The 20,372-nt window shown below is 37.5% G+C and overlaps 1 protein-coding gene across 1 annotated transcript in view; it reads left to right on the top strand.

Annotated features, from left to right (window-relative positions):
- Positions 1-20,372, top strand: part of NFATC3 (nuclear factor of activated T-cells, cytoplasmic, calcineurin-dependent 3) — a 147,179-nt gene that overhangs the window by 113,408 nt on the left and 13,399 nt on the right. Inside the window, exon 9 of the mRNA XM_008567157.1 lies at positions 2,334-3,341. Within this exon, the coding sequence (XP_008565379.1) occupies positions 2,334-3,341 (1,008 nt within the window). The remainder of the gene's footprint in view (positions 1-2,333; positions 3,342-20,372) is intronic.

Raw genomic sequence — 20,372 nt, 5'->3', positions numbered from 1 at the left:
TGTCTTTTTGTCTTTTTTCATGTCCGGCAACGGATCGCAACCCTCAGTGTCACGCCCGTACCGGGCCGGGACCGGCAATGGGGTCGCAACCCTTGGTGTTGCGCCCGCACCTCGCTCAGCCAGTGAGTGGGAACCGGTCTGAATGTGGGATCCGAACCCTCGGTGGGAGCGCCTCCGCGCTCCCAAGCGGCGCACTGCAGCAGTGCACCACCGGGCCGGCCCCAAGGCAATCTTTTTTTATCAGCACCATGTTCTAACCAAGTGAGCTAACCAGCCAGCCCAAACTTTATTATATAAGGTAGGGAACCAGCTTTATTCTTTTACATATAGATATCCAGTTTTCCTAGCTTCATTTGTTGAAAGGACTATTCTTTCCCCTGTGAATGGTCTTGGCATCCTTGTTTGAAGCTCAGTTGACCAAATATTTGAGGGTTTATTTCTTGACTATTTCATTCCATTGGTCCATATGTCTATCCTTATGCCAGTACCCCACTGTTTTGATTACTGTAGCTTTTTAGTAAGTTTTAAAATCAGGAATTGTGAGTCCACCAACTTTGTTGTTTTTCAAAATTGTGTTGGCTATTTGGAGTCCCTTGAGATTCCAAGTGGATTTTAGGATGAGTTTTTTATTTCTGCAAAAAAATGTCCCAGGGATTTTAATAGGGATTGCATTGAATCAGAATGTCAATTTGGGAAATTTTGTCATCATAGCAGTATTGTCTTCAACCCAGGAAATTTTTCTGTTTATTTAGGTCTTTAATTTCTTTCAGCGATGTTTTGTAGTTTTCATTGTATGAGTTTTGGGTGTATTTAACCTCCCTGGTTAAATTTATTCCTAAGTATTTTATTCTTTTTCATGTTATTGAAAATGGAATTGTGGGCCAAGCTCGTGGCGCACTTGGGAGAGTGCGGCGCTGGGAGCGCAGCGCAGGTTCGGATCCTATATAGGGATGACCAGTGCACTCACAGCGCTCACTGGCTGAGCACGGTGCGGCTGGTCTCAAAAAGGCCAAAAAAAAAAAAGAAAAGAAAAGAAAAGAAAATGGAATTGTTTTCTTGATGTTCTTTTTGGATTATTGCAAATTTATAGAAATGCTCCTTTTTTTTTTTTTTTTTTTTTTGCATGTTGATTTTATATTGTGCAACTTTGTTGAATTTGTTTGCTCACTTTTTGTGAATACTAGTACTTTCTTTTTTGGCAGCTGGCTGGTTACAGGGATCTGAATGCTTAACCTTGGTGTTACAATACCACACTCTAACCAACAACTAACCAGCCAGCCCTTTAGTACTTACTTTGATCCCCCCATGATGGTGGAGGATCAAATGAGATGCATGTGAAAACCACTATAAACCAGAATCTCTATTAATGTCAGATTCATGATTTCTGGTATATGATGCAACATACAATATCAGGTGACTGGCTTCAGATGAGGGATCCCAAATTCAATACTTAATTAGGCCATAGGGTATTGTTTTTTCAGTTATTTATTTTTGAAGAGGTAATATATACATGGTGAAAAATATTCAAAAACCTCGAAAAAGTACACAATAAAAAGTAAATCTGGCTGGCTGGTTTGCACAGTTGGTTAAAGCAGTGTTAAGACCAAGGTTAAGGGTTCAGAGCCCCTGTACCAGCCAGCCTCAAAAAAAAAAAAAAAAGTAAAGGGCCGGCCCGTGGCTCACTCGGGAGAGTGCGGTGCTGATAACACCAAGGCCATGGGTTCGGATCCCATATAGGGATGGCCAGCTCGCTGACTTGGGAGAGCGTGGTGCTGACAACACCAAGTCAAGGGTTAAGATCCCCTTACCGGTCATCTTTAAAAAAAAAAAAAAAAAAAAAAAAGTCAGTCTCCCTCATGCCTCTGTCTCTAGTCACCGAGTTTCTCTTTCCAGCAGTAAATCCAGTATATGTCAGTTTCTTGAACAACTTACCATAGATAGCCATACATATACAAGCAGAAACATGTGTATGGGGCTGGCCTGTGGCTCACTCGGGAGAGTGCCATGCTGATATCACCAAGGCCATGGGTTCGGATCCTATATAGGGATGGCCGGTTAGCTCACTGGCTGAGCGTGGTGCTGACAACACCAAGCCAAGGGTTAAGATCCCCTTACCGGTCATCTTTTGGGGGAAAAAAAATTTGTATCTGTGTACATGTATGTATGTATAAACACACACACAATATTTTACGTGAACTGTCTTTCCAGTAGGCATTTGAGTTTGCCACCCCTGGCTTATATGCATGCTACAGTTGTGTAGCCTAGAGTGAAAGCCTATCATAATTATTTTATGTATTGCATAATAACATTTGCTTTAATCATTTTCTTTTCAGTTTTGATGAAGCAAGAACACAGAGAAGACATTGATTTGTCTTCAGTTCCACCTTTGCCTGTGCCTCATCCTGCCCAGACCGAAAGGCCTTCCTCAGATCCAGGGCACCCACATGACATTGTACTGTCAGCACAGAGAAGCTTGGTTTGTCCCATCCAGCAAGCATATGCATCCATGGTAACTTCGTCCCATTTGCCGCAGTTGCAGTGTAGGGATGAGAGTGCTGGTAAAGAACAGCATATGATTCCTTCTTCAGTCATGCACCAGCCATTTCAAGTTACACCAACACCTCCTGTGGCATCTTCCTATCAGCCTATGCAAACTAATGTTGTGTACAATGGACCAACTTGTCTTCCTATTAATGCTGCCTCTAGTCAAGAATTTGATCCAGTTTTATTTCAGCAAGATGCAACTCTTCCTAGTTTAGTAAATCTTGCCTGTCAACCACTGTCACCTATAACATTTCATTCTTCAAATTCAGGCTCAACAGGACATCTCTTAGCACATACACCTCATTCTGTGCAGACCCCGCCTCATTTGCAGTCAATGGGATATCATTGTTCAAACACAGGACAAAGATCTCTTTCTTCTCCAGTGGTTGACCAGGTCACAGGTCAGCCTTCCCCTCAGTTACAGCCTATTACTTATGGTCCTTCACATTCAGGGTCTGCTACAACAGCTTCCCCAGCAGTCTCTTGTCCCCTGGCTAGTTCACCACTTTCTGGGCCACCGTCTCCTCAGCTGCAGCCTATGCCTTACCAATCTCCTAGCTCAGGAACTGCCTCATCACCCTCTTCAGCCACCAGAATGCATTCTGGACAGCACGCAACCCAAGCACAAGGTACAGGCCAGGGAGGTCTTTCTGCACCTTCATCCTTAATATGTCACAGTTTGTGTGATCCAGCTTCATTTCCACCTGATGGGGCAACTGTGAGCATTAAACCAGAACCTGAAGATCGGGAACCTAACTTTGCAACCATTGGTCTACAGGACATCACTTTAGATGACGGTAAGTTCATATCTATGCTCTTGAAGCAGTGGAGATTCAGGAACTTTTTTCTCCAAGAGTCATGAAAAAGTTACCATGGATTGTTTTATTGGCATAATGTTGGGCTTTTAAATAAGTTATTGGAAATATATGTTAATGTGTAACTTTGAGAAAAGATATAAAAATCTATAATTTAAAGTCTATTTTATCACTAATATCTGTTTCTGAATAGGGCATCTTTTCTTTCAGAATATATAATGGAATTACAGTGTCTAGAGAATGGAATTCAGGGACGTTAATTCATTGAACATTGTTGAATGCCATCCATTTTCAAGGCATGGAGCTAGATGCTGGGGATAATAGGAATATATTAAGAAAGAGTTTCTGCCCTTGAGGAAATTCATACAAATAAAGAACCTGCTCCCCTGTGGTCCTGCCAGCTTGCTGAGTCAGGTAGTGGTGATGGTTCAAGATGAGACTAGTTTGCTGCAGCTGCTACAGCTGTTGGCACAGAATAAAAAGAAGCTATTTATATAAGTGTAGTAAATTGGTATTCACATTTCTACTTTATGAAATCAATAAATTGGAGAACTCAGGAATATTAGGCATCTCAGTAATTGAGAATTCCCTAAGATAGGATTTTCAGGTAACAATTTTAGAGTTTATTCTTGGCTTTATCATTTATGTGGTAGTGAAATTTTGTCTAAATAGGAATTAAGTGAAAGCTGCCTGTAGCTATTGTCCAATATGAAAATTCTAAAGATTTTAAAACATAGATACAGAATTTTAGTTCTCTCTCTGATTCTGTGTTAATCTACTGTAGGAAAATAATTCTAGATCACCCATCTCCTTTTACAGATCTGGAGAGGCTGAGTTCATTAGTTAGTTGCAAAGCTGGTATTAAATCCCAAGTCCCAAGCACAAGGGGCAAGGAAGGTAAATAAGAGGCGGCACCCTGTCTCCTGCAGCTTTCCAGTCAGATTATTACATGACTGACTTTATATAATGCAGTGGGTCTGAGTCACTATAACCAAGGTATAAAAGAAGCGCATTAGGAGAGCAACAGAAATATGTGCCAGATTTCATAAGAAGGATTTAGCAAGACTTCCATGAGTAGGTAACATTGGCGCTAGGTCCTGGAGGATAGTATATATTTTCGATATGAGGGTCAGAGGGCAAATCAGACAATAATATAAGCAGAAACAGAAATGTGTCTTGAGAAGCATGATTATATGTGACTGGGGGAACAAATAGTACACTAGAGGATGATTTTAAAAGCCACAAGGGAACATGTCAGGTCATTCTTGTGTAAACAGAAGATACATGTGTAAACTGGAGCAACACCTAAAATTTGCATAACTTTCTCCTATTATCTTCTAGTCCTTACTATTCCTCTATCTCTAAGGTAGATAGTAACATTTAGAGAGTTGGACTTTCCTTTTTTTTTTTTTTCTTTTTCTTTTACTTCTCAATATACATTGTAGTTGATTTCCATGCCCCTTTACCCATTCCTTTCCACCACCTCCCCTCCCCTGAGTTGGACTTTCCAAAGGTCACACAGCTTGTAAGCAGCAAACTGGATTCAAATTTTTTCAGTCCAGTCTTCTTGCAGCTCTACAACTACCTGCCGGTAACAGCAGGTCATGGTGGTTAGAACTCCTCCAAAAGGGGATCCCTTAACAGTTTTTTTTTTAATTCCTAGAGAATCATGGAATATTCCCCAGGAATGCATGTGCAGAATTTCATTGTATGAACACATGTTCACAACTGCATCTGATCTATCACACTTGTGTTGGGAGTATTTGAGGGATCTCATATTAAGCATCTTGCTGTGCTCTTTATGCACAGCTGGCAAAAGTATTACTGTCTTACTGCCTACTTAATGATGATGCCAGGAGGTAGAAAGATGGCTACTACTTTTATGCAGAATAGATTTGGAATAAATAAAAAAAAATTGGTAATTCTAGAAAGATTTTTGAAAATTTAATTTATCTCACCTTTTGAATATGTGAGGATGTGTTGCAAAAACAGATCTGGAGAGATGAGGTCTGTGAGGTCAGGTATAAAAGCAATTTCATTTTCGCTCCATTCATTATGTAGGGCACATGATCAAGAAATTTTCCAAATTGTAAATAGACAGGGACTGACTATTGAATATTCTCATTGCCACCCATCAGGCTGACTTGATAGAAGCTCTGTGATGCTAAGCAATAATTAAGGAGGGAGTGACTTAAAATGCATTCCAGGGTACCTCAGATTATTGGATGTGTAATTTCTGCAAATTGCTTTTTTTTTTTGCTGGCTGATATAGGGATCGAACACCTGACCTTGGGCTTGTCAGCACCATGCTCTAAACAACTGAGTTAACTGGCTGGCTGCAAATTTAATTTTTTTTTTTTTTTTGTCTTTTGTCTTTTTTCCGTGTCTGGCAACGGGTCGCAACCCTCAGTGTTGCCCCCGTACCGGACCGGGGACCGGCAACGGGATCACAAGCCTCAGTGTTGCTCCCGCGCCTCGCTCAGCCAGTGAGCGGGAGCCGGTCTGTATGTGGGATCCGAACCCTCGGACGGGAGCGCCGCCGCGCTTCCCAAGCGGCGCACTATCCAGTGCGCCACCAGGCCGGCCCCGAAGTAAGTTTTTTTTATTACCCCTACCGGCCAAAAGTCAAATAATTTTTTAAAAATGTGTGCTATACTAAATATGCTTATCATCTAATCCTAACAAATTTTGTTAATCCTATTTCTGTTTATATTTATTTATCCCCTTTAACAAAATTAAAGATTAAAACATACAAAAAATATCCTTTAAAAAAATTTTTTAGGGCCGGCCTGTGGCTCACTCGGGAGAGTCCGGTGCTAGTAACACCAAGGCCACGGGTTCGGATCCCATATAGGGATGGCCAGTTCGCTCACTGGCTGAGCGTGGTGCTGACAACACCAAGCCAAGGGTTGAGATCCCCTTACCGGTCATCTTTAAAAAAAAATTTTTTTTTTAAGATGGAGACTCTTAGAAATCATTCAAGTATTAGTTTATTGTTGCTTTTAGAAATGTAGACATTAACATGATAATTTTTTAATTATAAATTTAGTGACATTTAATAGAGAAGATATTAGTGCACCTTAGCTTAGAAATTCAAGAATTATAGAGCTGGAAGTATTCTAATACAGTGTCCTCATTTTATTCATAAAGAATCTGAGTCTTACAGAGGCTAAGGTATTCATCCAGGGTAACATATTTAAGTTAATGACAGAGTAAAGACTGAAACCCAAGTCTCTTCACTCTAGGAGTTTTTCCAATGTCTGCAGTTATGTTTCTAATTAGTCTGTGGGCTGAGGCTTTAAAGTGGGTGTAGAACAAAATAGAATACATGAAAGAAAATGCCATTTTACCCATAGAGTCTTAGTTCGTGACAGGGGCCAGGGCAATTTTAAGATTATGGATTCTCACTTTAGATGAAGTTTTAAATGCTGTCTAATTCATTTTCCTCTTTCACACTGAAATTCACACTCTGGTATTCTTAGCAATATTATATTCCTGTGTCCCTTCCTCTCCAGCTTTGGACCATTTCAGGGCCATTGGAGTCAGCTGCTCTTCTTGTTTTATGTGGGCTCTGATGCCTCTGTAATTATGCAGAGCAAATTTGATCCTTCTTGTTTGATAGCCCATGTGAAACCTTCATCTCTTTCCCAGTCTTTTTTTATTATTATTATTGTCACTGAAACATAATTGACTTTACATATTTATGGTGTACAGAGTTGACCATCAATATTTGTGTAGAGTATGTGATGATCAAATCAATATCATTAGCATGTTCATCATTACAAATTGTAATTATTCTTTGTGTCCCTTACCCGGTTACTCCCTAACTGCCCCTTCTTTCCCAGTCTTAAAAAAGTCTACAGCAACTTCACTCTTCCCTCAACAACATGAAAGTTCCCTTCTGCTTGAACCCCGATGTTTAAATTTCTTTTCATAGTGTAGTATCCAGAAAGGAACACGCTCTAGCCAGCTCAGTGTTGGTTAGGACTGTCACCTTCCTTGTTCTGAAAACTTTTTATCAGTATGGCCTGAGGTCAGGAGATTTTTGTAGCTCCATTGTACTCTCTTAATTATGCTAAGTAGCATCCATTCCCCCTCCCCTCATAGGTTTTTGCAAATAGTTTTTTCCCAGGACCAAAGGCTAAGCTTTATAATTATCCTTGTTAAGTTTCACTGAGGTGATTTTAGACTCCCATATCAACCTTCCAAGCTCAGAAGAATCCCAGAAGCATTTCTCTGTCTCAGAGTAGTGTGACTTCTTCTACTGGGGTTTTCCTTGGAGTTATTAACCAAGCAGTGTTCTCTTCCAAGTAGTACCCTTGGAAAGCTGTAAATATACTAATTAAATCAAGTAAGACATTGTTCAAGGCTGTTTTGCTACTTTTTTTTTTTTCTTTGCTACCTCCATATGTCATTGCCACTCCTTGAAAAGTGTATTCTACAGCTATGAAATTATCAATGAGTGTTTATTCATGTGTTACAATTTGTGTGCCTGGAACTGTAATTTTTCTGTGCATTATGGTGTAAATGCCCCAGTTTGGGGACCAAATTGTATATATTAAAACAGTTGATTTTATAACAAACGTAGAAGAGCTGTGTTTTAAACAGTTTAATTAAGATATAGTGTTGTGAAACGAGACTGTCTTAGACCTTTAAATACAGGCTCATTTAATTTGTGATTGTGTTAACTGAATCCTGTTACAACTTTCCATTAGAGTCCCTCACTTCCCACTTGTCCTCCTTTGTTCACAAACAGAGTTGCAGCTGCAGCTCTTCAGCTGAGAAGGGGATGCATGTTAAATATAGCGTGACCTGCTGCTGTGGTGAAAACTGACACTGACACTTGCAGGCTCTGTGCAATAACACACTGGTACTGAATGTAGGGCAATTGCTAATTTGACAGTAAACAGGGACTCTAGACATGACCTCAGCTGTTCAGTTCTGTATGTAGGTGACAAGCAGAGGAGCCTACATTCAAGTAGGTGCTTTTTTAAAGCAGGGGAATGATAAACACAAGATTTAGGTGGTTACCTATATGGGGCAGGCAGAAGGCTGGAATGGAGGAGGAGAGAGGTAACTACTATTGTCAGGGTTTTGTTGGGGATAGTGGTTTCACTAGTGTTTATTGTATTTAAATAAATAAAACAAAAGGAAGCCATGCATAGCCAATGGTGAGACAGTGTCATGAATAAGGTAATATAATTAATCCACTTATGTATGGGCACTGGAGTAAAGGGAGATAGATAATGCTGAACTTTTCCTTTAACTGGGACACTGGATAACTCATGAATCCTCTTTTGGGAAGCATACATGTACCATCCAGCCTCACACATATTTAGGATGAATAATTCCAGAGGCCCAAAGGTCTCATAAATAGTGCTCATGTAGACTTAGATTGTGGCTCATGCAGGCTAAATCGTGATGGGGGGCTGGCTGGTTAGCTCAGATGGTTAGAGCTCAGCTTTATAACACCAAGGTCTTACACTGGATAACTCATGAATCCTCTTTTGGGAAGCATACATGTACCATCCAGCCTCACACATATTTAGGATGAATAATTCCAGAGGCCCAAAGGTCTCATAAATAGTGCTCATGTAGACTTAGATTGTGGCTCATGCAGGCTAAATCGTGATGGGGGGCTGGCTGGTTAGCTCAGATGGTTAGAGCTCAGCTTTATAACACCAAGGTCTTAGGTTTAGATCCCTGTACCAGCCAGCTGCTAAAAAAAAAAAAAAAAAAGACAAAAAAAAAATCATGATGAGGATTCAGGATCTTAGACATGACCACCCTGGGACATACAATAAGAAAAATTAGTTTTCAGACCTAGTAAACAAAAAGCAAGCATTTGAGAAGATATTTTTTAAAAAATAGCTAGTGTGTCTTTGTATCTCCGCAGACATAAATTAGTTGTACCCTTTTTAATGACTGTATTGTTTTCGCCATTTTTACAAATATTTTTTCTTTGGTTCAATTTGACATTAAAATTTACACATAAGCTGGGAAAAATCCAAGAGATCCTATCACTAATTAACCAGCATATCAGAAGTCTGCAAAATAAGGCCCCTTCAAAACGTATATTTAAAAATAATGAGTCATGATTACTGTTTCATGATTATAAAGCTCACATTTTATTGGGCACTGTGCTAGGTACTTTGCTAGTATTCTTCCCAACAATCTGTGAAATGTGAATTATTAGCTTTATTTTTATAGATGTGGCTCAGAGAGCTTAAGCACTCTCCCAGTGTTATATGGTCACAAATGCTGGGTCTGGCATTTGAATACTGATCTGTCTGAAATTTAGATGGTCTCATATGTGTTTAGTGGTTTTCAAAATAGCTATAATTGATTATGTAATCTGTCATCTGTAAACACGACGACATAGTAACTTTCTAATGTTGGACATGTGTAAGATAGCAAAGCCAGTATCTTAAAGATGTATTCCATTTTATTTTTTATTTTTTATTTTTTTATTTTATTTATTTATTTTTTTTAAAAAGATGACCGGTAAGGGGATCTTACCTCTTGACTTGGTGTTGTCAGCACCACGCCCAGCCAGTGAGCGAACCGGCCATCCCTATGTGGGATCCGAACCCGGGGCCTTGGTGTTATCAGCACCGCACTCTCCCGAGTGAGCCACGGGCCGGCCCTGATGTATTCCATTTTAAAATTCATATCCTTTTTTTGATTTCCTTTGAAGATGAATTATTCACAGGGGCAAAAATATTTTAAATGAGAGATAAATTATTCAGTTTTAGGCTCAGCAGTTAAACAAGCTTTTGTGGTTTGATGGTAATTGTCTGGCTTGCTGTTGCAAGGTTAACTTGTGCCAGGGATATTAGCTTTTGATAGACTTAGATAAATAAGCTCTTCTCTGTTTGAAAATATCTGGCTCTTTTTTTTTCTGTTTGTTTGTCTAAAGCCTGTGGTTAACCCACATATCTGGGCCAAAGGAAAAGTGAAATTCCGATTTCTGGTGGAAGATAGGGTAGGGTTGAAAGTGATGATGGTTATAGGCATTCTAGCTTTACATCTGTAAGTATGTAGAACAAATTAAGTCCTGATGATAATATTATAAATTTAAATGCACGTGTAGATGATTTTATGTAGAATGGGAATTTTTAATTTTGTTTCTTAATATAATCATTATTTTTTGAATAAGTAATAAATTTATATGATTCAAAATGCTAAAGGTACAATAACATAGTGGAAAGCTTCTCTCCTAGGTACTCAATTGTCTTCTCTGTGGGCAATTAATCAGTTTTGTTATTGTCACTCCAGAGATATTTGATGCATTTATAAACAGTTGCATATATTTTTTCCCTTATTTTTACTAGCATAATATGTATACTATTCTGTACTTTGCTTTTTTTCATATTATTGATTTTGGAGATTATTCTATACTGTAAGAGAAAACAACTTCCTTGGAAGATCGTTTTTTAATGGACTATTTCATAAAAATTTTATAAAATATTCCTTTTATATAAAAAATTCTATTTTATAAATGTATTATTATCTATAGAACAGATGCAGTGAATAGCTTTTTACATATGTCATTTCCCACCTATTTATTTAGTCATCTCTATTAGACATCTCTGTCTAAACATACCAATATGTTTAGTATTGGTATGGTACTGGTATGTTTAGTATTGGTATTAGTATTGGTCCTCATGGGGGGAGGGCATGTTTGTATGATAAATTCCTAAAAGTGAGATTGCTAGACAAGTATTTTGAGAAAGATTGCCAGATTGTCCTCCATAAAGGTTATATTGCCATTGGCATTGTAAAAGAGTGCTTGTTTCCCTATATCTTCATCAAAACATTTTGTTAACAAATGTCTTATTATTTGCCAGTGAGATAAGTGGAAGGGCCAGCCCGTGGCTCACTCGGGAGAGTGTGGTGCTGATAACACCAAGGCCACGGGTTCAGATCCCATATTGGGATGGCCGGTTAGCTCACTGGGTGAGCGTGGTGCTGACAACACCAAGTCAAGGGTTAAGATCCCCTTACCGGTCATCTTTTAGGGGGAAAAAAAAAAAAGAGAGATAAGTGGAAAATACCTTCTCAGTATAATTTTAATTTGTTTTTCACTTCTGAGTAAGAGTGTGTGCCTTTTTATATTCTTAAGAGAAAGTCCTTTGTCACAAGTCTGTGATCTCTGTTCATATTTGCCTACTTTTCTATTAGATTGTTGATCCTTTTCTTGTTGATTTACAGAAGCACTTTTATTTGTTAGGTTTATTAGCTTATTGAGGTATGAATTAAAAATTTTTTCCCTAGTGTGTCATGGGTTTTGTCATGAGAATTTTTTCTTACATTTTTAAAGTTAAGAATCTTTTATTTTGCTTCCCACAGCTTCTGTTACTTTTCCTGATTTTGTAAGTCTTCAGTCAATCTGGAATTTATTTTGATGGAATGTATGAGAAATGGATCCAATTTTAATTCTTTCAGATGGCTACCCATTTGTCTTCAAATAATTCATATTTTTCCCATTTGATTTAAAATGCCAATTTTATCTTATACTAATTTTCTCTGCATATTTGGATCTGTCTCTGAACCTCCTCACAATAGGAAATTTTAATTTTGAATCTTTTCTTTTGCTTCAGAAATTCAGTACTGTGAGTGAAACAACACATGATCTTTTTGGCTTCTTTATAATGTTATTAGTGTTTTTTACAATGTAACATGGATTTATTTGATATAATATGAATTATCACAAATTTAAGGTTCTTAAATTGATTAGTTTACACATTGATTACATTAGTTTCTGTATTGTTTGCCCAAATTTTGAATTAATCTGTATTTGTTTATTCAAATAGCATTTGTCAAGTACCTATTATATGCTAAGCACTACTGTAGGCTCTCAGTAAACAAAACAAACAGATCCTTGCTGTTATAATATTAGCCCACATTCTAGTAGAGAGGATAAACAATACACACAATAAGTAAGTAAATTATAAAGTATGTTGAGAGGTGATAAGTGCTATGGAAAAAGAAAAAGAACAGGGTTAAGGATATCTGGACTGTTGTGAAGGATAAAGTGGGGGGTAAATTGCAGTTTACATAGTCATACGAATAAACCTTATTGCTGAGATGACATTTGATCAAAAACTTGAAGATGAGGAAGTTACCAATATGGTTATCTGGGAAAGAGTATTTCAGGCAAAGGGGACAGCCAGAGCAAAGACATGTCTGGTTTACTGAGGAGCAGCAATGAGGCCAGTGTAGCTAGAGCAAGAGGGTTTGAGGGGGAAAGTAGTTGAATATGTTATCAAGGAGGTAATAGGGAGCCAGAACACTAGGGCAGCAGTATTCAAGCTTTTTGGTATCAGGTTTGCCTTATAATCTAAAAATTTTTGAGGATCCCAAAGAACTTTTGAGTATGTGGTGATATGAGTTGAATGTTTATCCCCTCCAAAGCTCATGTGGAAGATTGATTCCAAATGTGGCAGTGTTGAAAGGTGGGGTCTTTAAGAGATAATTAGATCATGAGGACTATGCTGTCATGAATGGATTAATCTGTTCATGGAGTAATAGTTTAATGGTTTAGTTGGTTTATTACAGGTGTAGACTGATGGCTTTATAAGGAGAGCACATGAAAACGCTCTTGCCATTCTCACCACATGATACCCTGTGTTGCTATGGGCGTCTGTACAGAGCCCCCACCAAGAGGAAGGTACTCAGCAGATGTGCTCCCTGGACCTTGGACTTCTCAGCCTCCAAAACTATAAGAAATAAATGTTGTTTTCTTATAAATTACGCAGTTTCAAGTATTCTGCTACAAGCAACAGAAAATGGACTAATACATGCGGTGTGTATCTTTCAGTGTTTACCACATTAGAAATTAAAACTTTGGCTGGCTGGTTGCCTCAGTTGGTTAGGGCACGGTGTTGTAACAGCAAGGTCAGAGGATTTGGATCCCTGTGTTGGCCAGCCACCAAAAAAAAAAAGAAAGAAAGAAATTAAAACTTAGAGCTTTTTAAAACGAGGATACACAGGCACACATTTTATTATCCATGAGAGTGATAAAATCATTACATACTATGTTACTTCTCTGGAAAACTCCACTGTAAATTCATAAGAGAATAAGAGGGTCAAAGGCAAGGAATATCTTAGTATTATTATAAAAATAGTTTTGATCTCGCACTCTCCCTTAAAGTAATGTTCTTGGGGAACCCCGGGTGTTCCTGATCATATTTTTAAAACTGCTGATGTCTTGTAAGCCATTGTATTGTAAGCATTTTTTGTTTTTTGTTTTTTCCTAAAAGATGACCAGTAAGGGGATCTTAACCCTTGACTTGGTGTTGTCAGCACCATGCTTACCCAGTGAGCTAACCAGCCATCTCTATATGGGATCCGAACCCGGGGCCTTGGTGGTATCAGCACCACACTCTCCCGAGTGAGCCATGGGCCGGCCCGTATTGTAAGGTTTTAAACAGGTGAGTTATGATCTGATTTAGGTTTTTACGTGATCACCTAGGCTGCTTGGTGGAGAAAAGACTGTAGGGAGTCAAGGATAGAAACAGGGAAAAAAGTTTGGCATTTGGCTACTAAGGGGAACTGAACCCTTGACCTTGGTATTATAAGGCCGTGCTATAACCAACTGAGCTAACCAGTTATTTTAAAGGTAGATCTATTAGCATTTCCTGAGAGATTCCATGTAAGGTATGAGAGAAAAAAGTCAACTGAGGATTTTTGCCTGAGCAATTGGAAAGATGGAGTTGCCATAAGATAAGATGTGGAGAACTGTGGATGGTTAAGTTTAAGGGAAAGATCTGTTGTTCAGCTTTGAATGTGTTAAATTTGACGTATCTGTTGAACATTTAAGTAGAAGTCAAGTAAGTTGGATGAAATGAGTCTGGAGTTTGGAAGTGAGGTATAAACTGAAGATATAAATTTGCTAGTTGTTGATATGTAAATGATATTTAAAGCCATGAGATTAGATGAAATCACCTAATAAATTTACTGATAAATTAATTATTCTGCCTTTATCAATTTAATGATAATTGCATTTCTATAAAACATTAGAGTGCCTACACATATATTTCAGGAGACCCCACCTTTGAGTAAATAAATAAATTGACAAAGGTTAAACAACTTCCCATAGGTAAATGTTTAAATTTAAAGGATTCCAAAACCTTTATTTTCATATACCCAGAAGGTCATTGCCTCATCTGTGTAAACAGGAACATCTATATATTGATAAAGTGACTAAAGTAAACAGCTTGGACAAGTGGGGAAATATCATTTATCCTTTCCCAAACACATTTCAGGATTTGTAAATATTTAACTCATTTTTAAAACTTTGAGGCAAAAGGAACAGGTTTTGTACCCAGATTCATAAATTTTAAAAGAGGGATTTACAAAAGTCTTCCAGGTATGGCTTTAAAAAGTTAATGGTTACAGCTGTGAAAATCTAATTTATTCATTTCACACAGTGTTCTCCCATGAGAAAACCCAGTTTGTTTTTTAAAAACTTTAAAAAATATTTTTTTTGTGGTAAAATATACATAACATCGATTTTACCATTTTAACCATTTAAAGTGTACAGTTAGGTGGCATTAAATATAGTCACAATGTTATATAACCATCACCACTATCTATCTCCAGAACTTTTCATCACCCAAACAACAACTCTACCTGTTAAGCAGTAATTCCCCATTTCCTTCCCAACCTCCCAGCCCATGGCAACCTCTATTCTACTTTCAATCTCTATGAACGTCCCTACTCTAGATACCTCATATAAGTGGAATGATACAATAGTTGTCCTTTGTTGTCTGGCTTATTTCACTTAGCATATGGTTTTCAAGGTTCACCCATATTATAAACATGTATCAGAATTTCTTTTTTTTTTTATGGCTGAATAATATCCACTGTATGTATACAGTCAGCCCTCTATAGCCATGGGTTCTGCATTCTGTGAGGAGGGGGTTAAAGTATAGTGCCCTCCAAATTGAGAAGGTATTTTGAGACCGAAGAAGTAAGTGGGCAAGTCCTTCAGAGATATACAAAGATATTTATTAGTGGGGGTGACTTACATATAGGACTGTTGCATATAACAAAGAATCAGACCTCAGCAGATGAAAGCTCTACTTCTTTGTATTTAGGCAAAGTTGCTTTATAGCAAAAGCTCTGTTACTAAAAATAGCTTTAAGGAAACAGGTTAAGAAAAATAATAACATCATTCACCAGGTATCTTGTGATCCATGAGGCAGGGAGTCTTGTGATTTTATTTCTCAGACCATTGACACCACCTGCTTTAATAAATCATTCAGTCCCTGAAATCTATGTTCTTTTTACAGCTTGCTCTAAGGTTAAGGTGGAATTAGCCAGTGAAGAAGAGGAGGAAAATTAAACAGAAGTCAGTATGGCAGGCAGGGCACAAAATGGCATTATTTTTGATCACCCCCTAACATGCATCCATGGATTCAACCAACTACAGATTAAAAATATTTGGGAAAAAAAAAAGGGTTGGCCCGTGGCTCACGCGGGAGAGTGCGGTGCTGATAACACCAAGGCCACGGGTTCAGATCCTATATAGGGATGGCCGGTTGGCTCACTGGCTGAGCGGGGTGCTGACAACACCAAGCCAAGGGTTGAGATCCCCTTACCGGTCATCTTTTATAAAATATATGATTTATATCTTTTATAAAATATATATTTATAAAATATATTTGAAAAAAAGAAACTAATAAAAAGAATAAATACAACAATAAAAAATAATACAAATAAAAAATACAGGATAACTATTTACATTGTATTAGGTATTATAAGTAATCTAGAGACAATTTAAAGTGTATGGGAGGATTTGGATCCCCGTACCAGCCAGCTGCCCCCAAACAAATAAATTAATTAAGTATATGGGATACTATGTGTAGGTTATATGGAAATAGTGTGCCATTTTATAAAAGGGACTTGAGCGTCTGAGGATTTTGGTATCCCTGGGTGGGAGGCAGAGGTTGAGACTCTATACCACATTTTGTTTACCCATTCATCTGTTGAAAGATATTTGGGTTGCTTCCACCTTTTGGCTGTTGTGAATAATGGTGCTATGAACATTGGTATACAAATATCTGTTTGAATCTCTGTTTTCAGTTCTATCGGGTGTATCTAGGAGTGGAATTGCTAGGTCACATGGTAATCCTATGTCTGTGTCAGACTGGTTTTTTTCCCCACAGTAGCTGCACCATTTTACATTTACAATGTGTATAACTGTTCCAGTTTTTCTATATCCTTGCCAACACTTATCATTTTCCATTTTTTTTTAATAGTAGCCATCCTGGCTGGCTGGTTACTCAGTTGGTTAGAGTCTGGTGCTGATAACAACAACAAGGTCCAGAGTTCCATCCCTGTACTAGCCAGCCAAAAAAATAGTAGTAATAGCCATCCTAATGGGTGTGAAGTGGTATCTCATTGTGGTTTTGATTTGCATTTCCCTAATGACTAATAATGATGAGCATCATTTCATGTGCTAATTGGCCATTTGTGTATCTTCTTTGGAGAAATTTCTATTCAAATCCTTTGCTCATTTTTTGAGTTGTTTGTCTTTTGTTGTTGAGTTAAAGGAGGTATGTATGTATTCTGGATATTAATCCTTTTTCAGATAGATTATTGGCAAATATTTTTTCCAATTCTGTGGGTTATATTTCCACTCTTGATAGTGTCCTTTGGTGCTTAAAGGTTTTTAATTTTGATGAAGTCTATTTTATTTTTTCTTTTGTTGCTTGTGCTTTAGGTGTCATACTTAAGGTACCATTGTTAAATCCAAGGTCCTAAAGGTTTGCACTATGTTTTCCTTTAAGAATTTTATAGTTTTAGCTTCTAAATTTAGGTCTTTGATCCATTTGAAGTTAATTTTTGTATATTATGTAAGGTAAGTGTCTAATTTCATTATTTTACATGTGGATATCCAGTTTTCCCAGCAACATTTGTTGAAGAGCCTGGTCTTTCTCCATGGAATGGTCTTGGAATCTTTATTTGAAAATCAGTTGTCCAAATATGTGATAGTTTATTTCTGAACTCTCTATTCTATTCTATAGGTCTATCCTTATGCCAGTACCACACTGTTTTGATTACTGTAGCTTTGTAGTAAGTTTTACAATCAGAAAGTGTGAGTGTTTGGGCCAGCCCTGTGGCTCACTCGGGAGAGTGCGGTGCTGATAACACCAAGGCCAAGGGTTCGGATCCTACATAGGGATGGCCGGTTGGCTCACTGGCTGAGCATGGTGCTGACAGAAAGTGTGAGTGTTCCAACTTTGTTCTTCAGGATTGTTTTGGTTATTTGAGGTCCTTTGAGATTGCATATGAATTTCAAGGTGGGTTTGTGTTTTTTGGGGGGGGAGGGGGACTGGCTGCCCAGCCAAACCCTTCACCTTGGTGTTATCAGCACCACACTCTCCCAAGTGAGTTAAATGGCCAGCTTGATTTTTCTATTTCTAAAAAAACGTCACTGGGATTTTGATAGGGATTGCATTGAATCTGTATATCACTTTGTGTAGATTGTCATCTTAACAATAGTAGAATTCCAGGACTGGCCCGTTAGCTCAGTTAGTTGGAGTGCATCCTTATAACACCAGTCATGGGTTTGGATCCCCATACTGGCCAGCTGCCAAAAAAGAATTCCAATTCATGAACATGGGATGTTTTTCATATATTCAGTTCTTTAATTTCTTTCAGCAATGTGTAGTTTTCAGTGCACAAATCTTGTGCCTCCCTGGTTAAGTTAATTCCTAAGTATTTTATTCTTTTGGATGCTGTTGTAAATGAAATTGTTTTCTTAATTTCCTTTTTGGATTATTCATTGCAAGTGTATAGAAATACAACTAAATTTTGTGTGTTGATTTCATATCCTGCAACCTTGCTGACTTAATTTATTAGCACTAATATATTTGTGTATATGTAGATTCTTCAGAGTTTTATATGTATTATTATACATTTGTAAACAGATAATTTTACCTCTTTCTTCCAATTTGGATGCCTTTTCTTTCTTTTTCTAACTTAATTGCTCTGGCTAGAACTTCTAGTACTAAGTTGAATAGAAGTGGCACAAGTGGGCATCATTTGTTTGCCTTGTTCTTGATCTTAGCGGAAAAGCTTTCAGTCTTCCACCATTTGGTATGATGTTAGCTGTAGGTTTTTCATATATGGCCCTAAGGGGCCATGATAATCATGTTGAGGAAATTCCTTGTAGTCCTAGTTTATTGGGTGTTTTTATCTTGAAAGAGCATTGAATTTTGTCAAATGCTTTTCTGCATCAATTGAGATGATCATGTGTTTTTTTTTCTTTCATTGACTAATGTGTATGTTGAACCGTCCTTGTATTCTGGAAATAAAACCCACTTGGTCATGATGTATATAATTCATTTTATGCTGCTGAATTCAGTTTGCTAGTATTTAGTTGAAGATTTTTGCATCTATATTTATAAGGATATTCTGTAGTTTTCTTGTAGTGTTTTTGTCTGGCTTTGGTATCAGAGTAATGCTGGAGTTAGAATGAGTTAGGAAGTGTTCCCTGCTCTTTAATCTTTTGGAAGAGTTTCAGAAGGATTGGTGTCAATTGTTCTGTAAATGTTTGGTGAAAGTTACTGTGATCAGGAGAGATGAGTGAGGTATTTTTTGGAGCTGTCATCAGTGCTTCAAGGAAATAGAAGGGTATCTGGAGGAATGCAAGTTTTCATAAAGCACAATCTGAAATTACCACTGAGTCAGCCAACTCACAAAAGCCCCCACAGGGTCTGTTGGCTTCTTAGCTTTGTTCCAGGGCTTCCTTCTTCTAATTTATATGCTGATATCACATATTCTATACCTTCAAGACTATTTTGGAGGACTCAGTTGTGGAAATTGGGCACTCTCAGAAGGGATGTTTTTGGCAATATGAGGGGTCTTTTAAAAGTTCTTGGAAAGATTCTTATTTTTTAATTCTATTTTTCTATGAACTTTCTGAAGTAACCTTGTATATATTCAGTCTTTAAAATACTTTGCACGTAACTGTAATCTTTAAATCACCCCTGAAAACTAGGTGAGTGATCTCAAATTTAGTAATAAAAAAGCTTAAGGCAGGAAAATTTCACCTAAGCAAAGGACTTCTGGGTTTATTTTGTTTTGTTTTGTTTTGACCCTTTACTGAGGGTACATTTTGTACAAATTGGCTTTTCCTGTTTTCTTTCTTTTATCTGCTTAAGATAAGGGTGTTAATTATTGTTCACACAGAAACTACATTCAGATTCTTCTCTTCTGAGGTTAGTTCCTTTTGTTCGAAGTTGTACGACAAAGGCCAAAAATAATTCCTTATAGGCCAAAGGAAGAGGCTTTGCCTATTCTATTGTATTTTAGACTTGAACTGGGTATCTGAGTGCTTCAGCCACTACTGCAAAAATGGCCAATAGTGACTTTTCTTGACTTCACTGACTTTCACACGTTTTTGACAGCTTCTCACAGTAAGAGATAAGTTTTATAACATGACCCAGTACACACACAAAAGAACCTATACAATTGTCACAAACCAATTCTTAACCTTTATGAAAGAGAATGCAGCCTGCTATCTTCTATTTTATTCTATTTCTTTCTTTCTTTTTTTTAGTACTGCTTTCAACTTGCTGAATTGATTTCATAAACTGCTAAAGGGTGTGAACTTTAGAATCAGAAATATTCCTCTGTGACCCCCAAATTTGGCTGTGCATGTAGTTTTTGGGGCTGCTACACCAGAGAGTTTATATTTTTATCAAGAGCCCAGCAGTCTATATTTTAATCAAGTGCCCAGGTAATTCTAATGTAGTCACAGACAAGTATTTGTGAACTACTAATAGAACTAATCTAATAAAAACTGCTTTATTTAAAACCTAATTTATCCCTTAAAACCACTGAAAACGATTAAAGTTATTGCCCTTTTAATTAAAAAAAAAAAATAAATCATCTATTACCTAAACTATCTGGACTCCAGTATTCATATTATCTAACAAAATGTGGGAAACCATTTTATACGGTGATTAACAGGTAAAATACAATTAAATTTCTCTT

This window comes from Galeopterus variegatus, unplaced genomic scaffold (genome assembly GCF_000696425.1).
Source record: "Galeopterus variegatus unplaced genomic scaffold, G_variegatus-3.0.2 Scaffold18, whole genome shotgun sequence".
Taxonomy (NCBI): Eukaryota; Metazoa; Chordata; class Mammalia; order Dermoptera; family Cynocephalidae; genus Galeopterus; species Galeopterus variegatus.
Note: the sequence above shows the minus strand (reverse complement) of the source record. Positions and strands in the feature narration are given on the sequence as shown.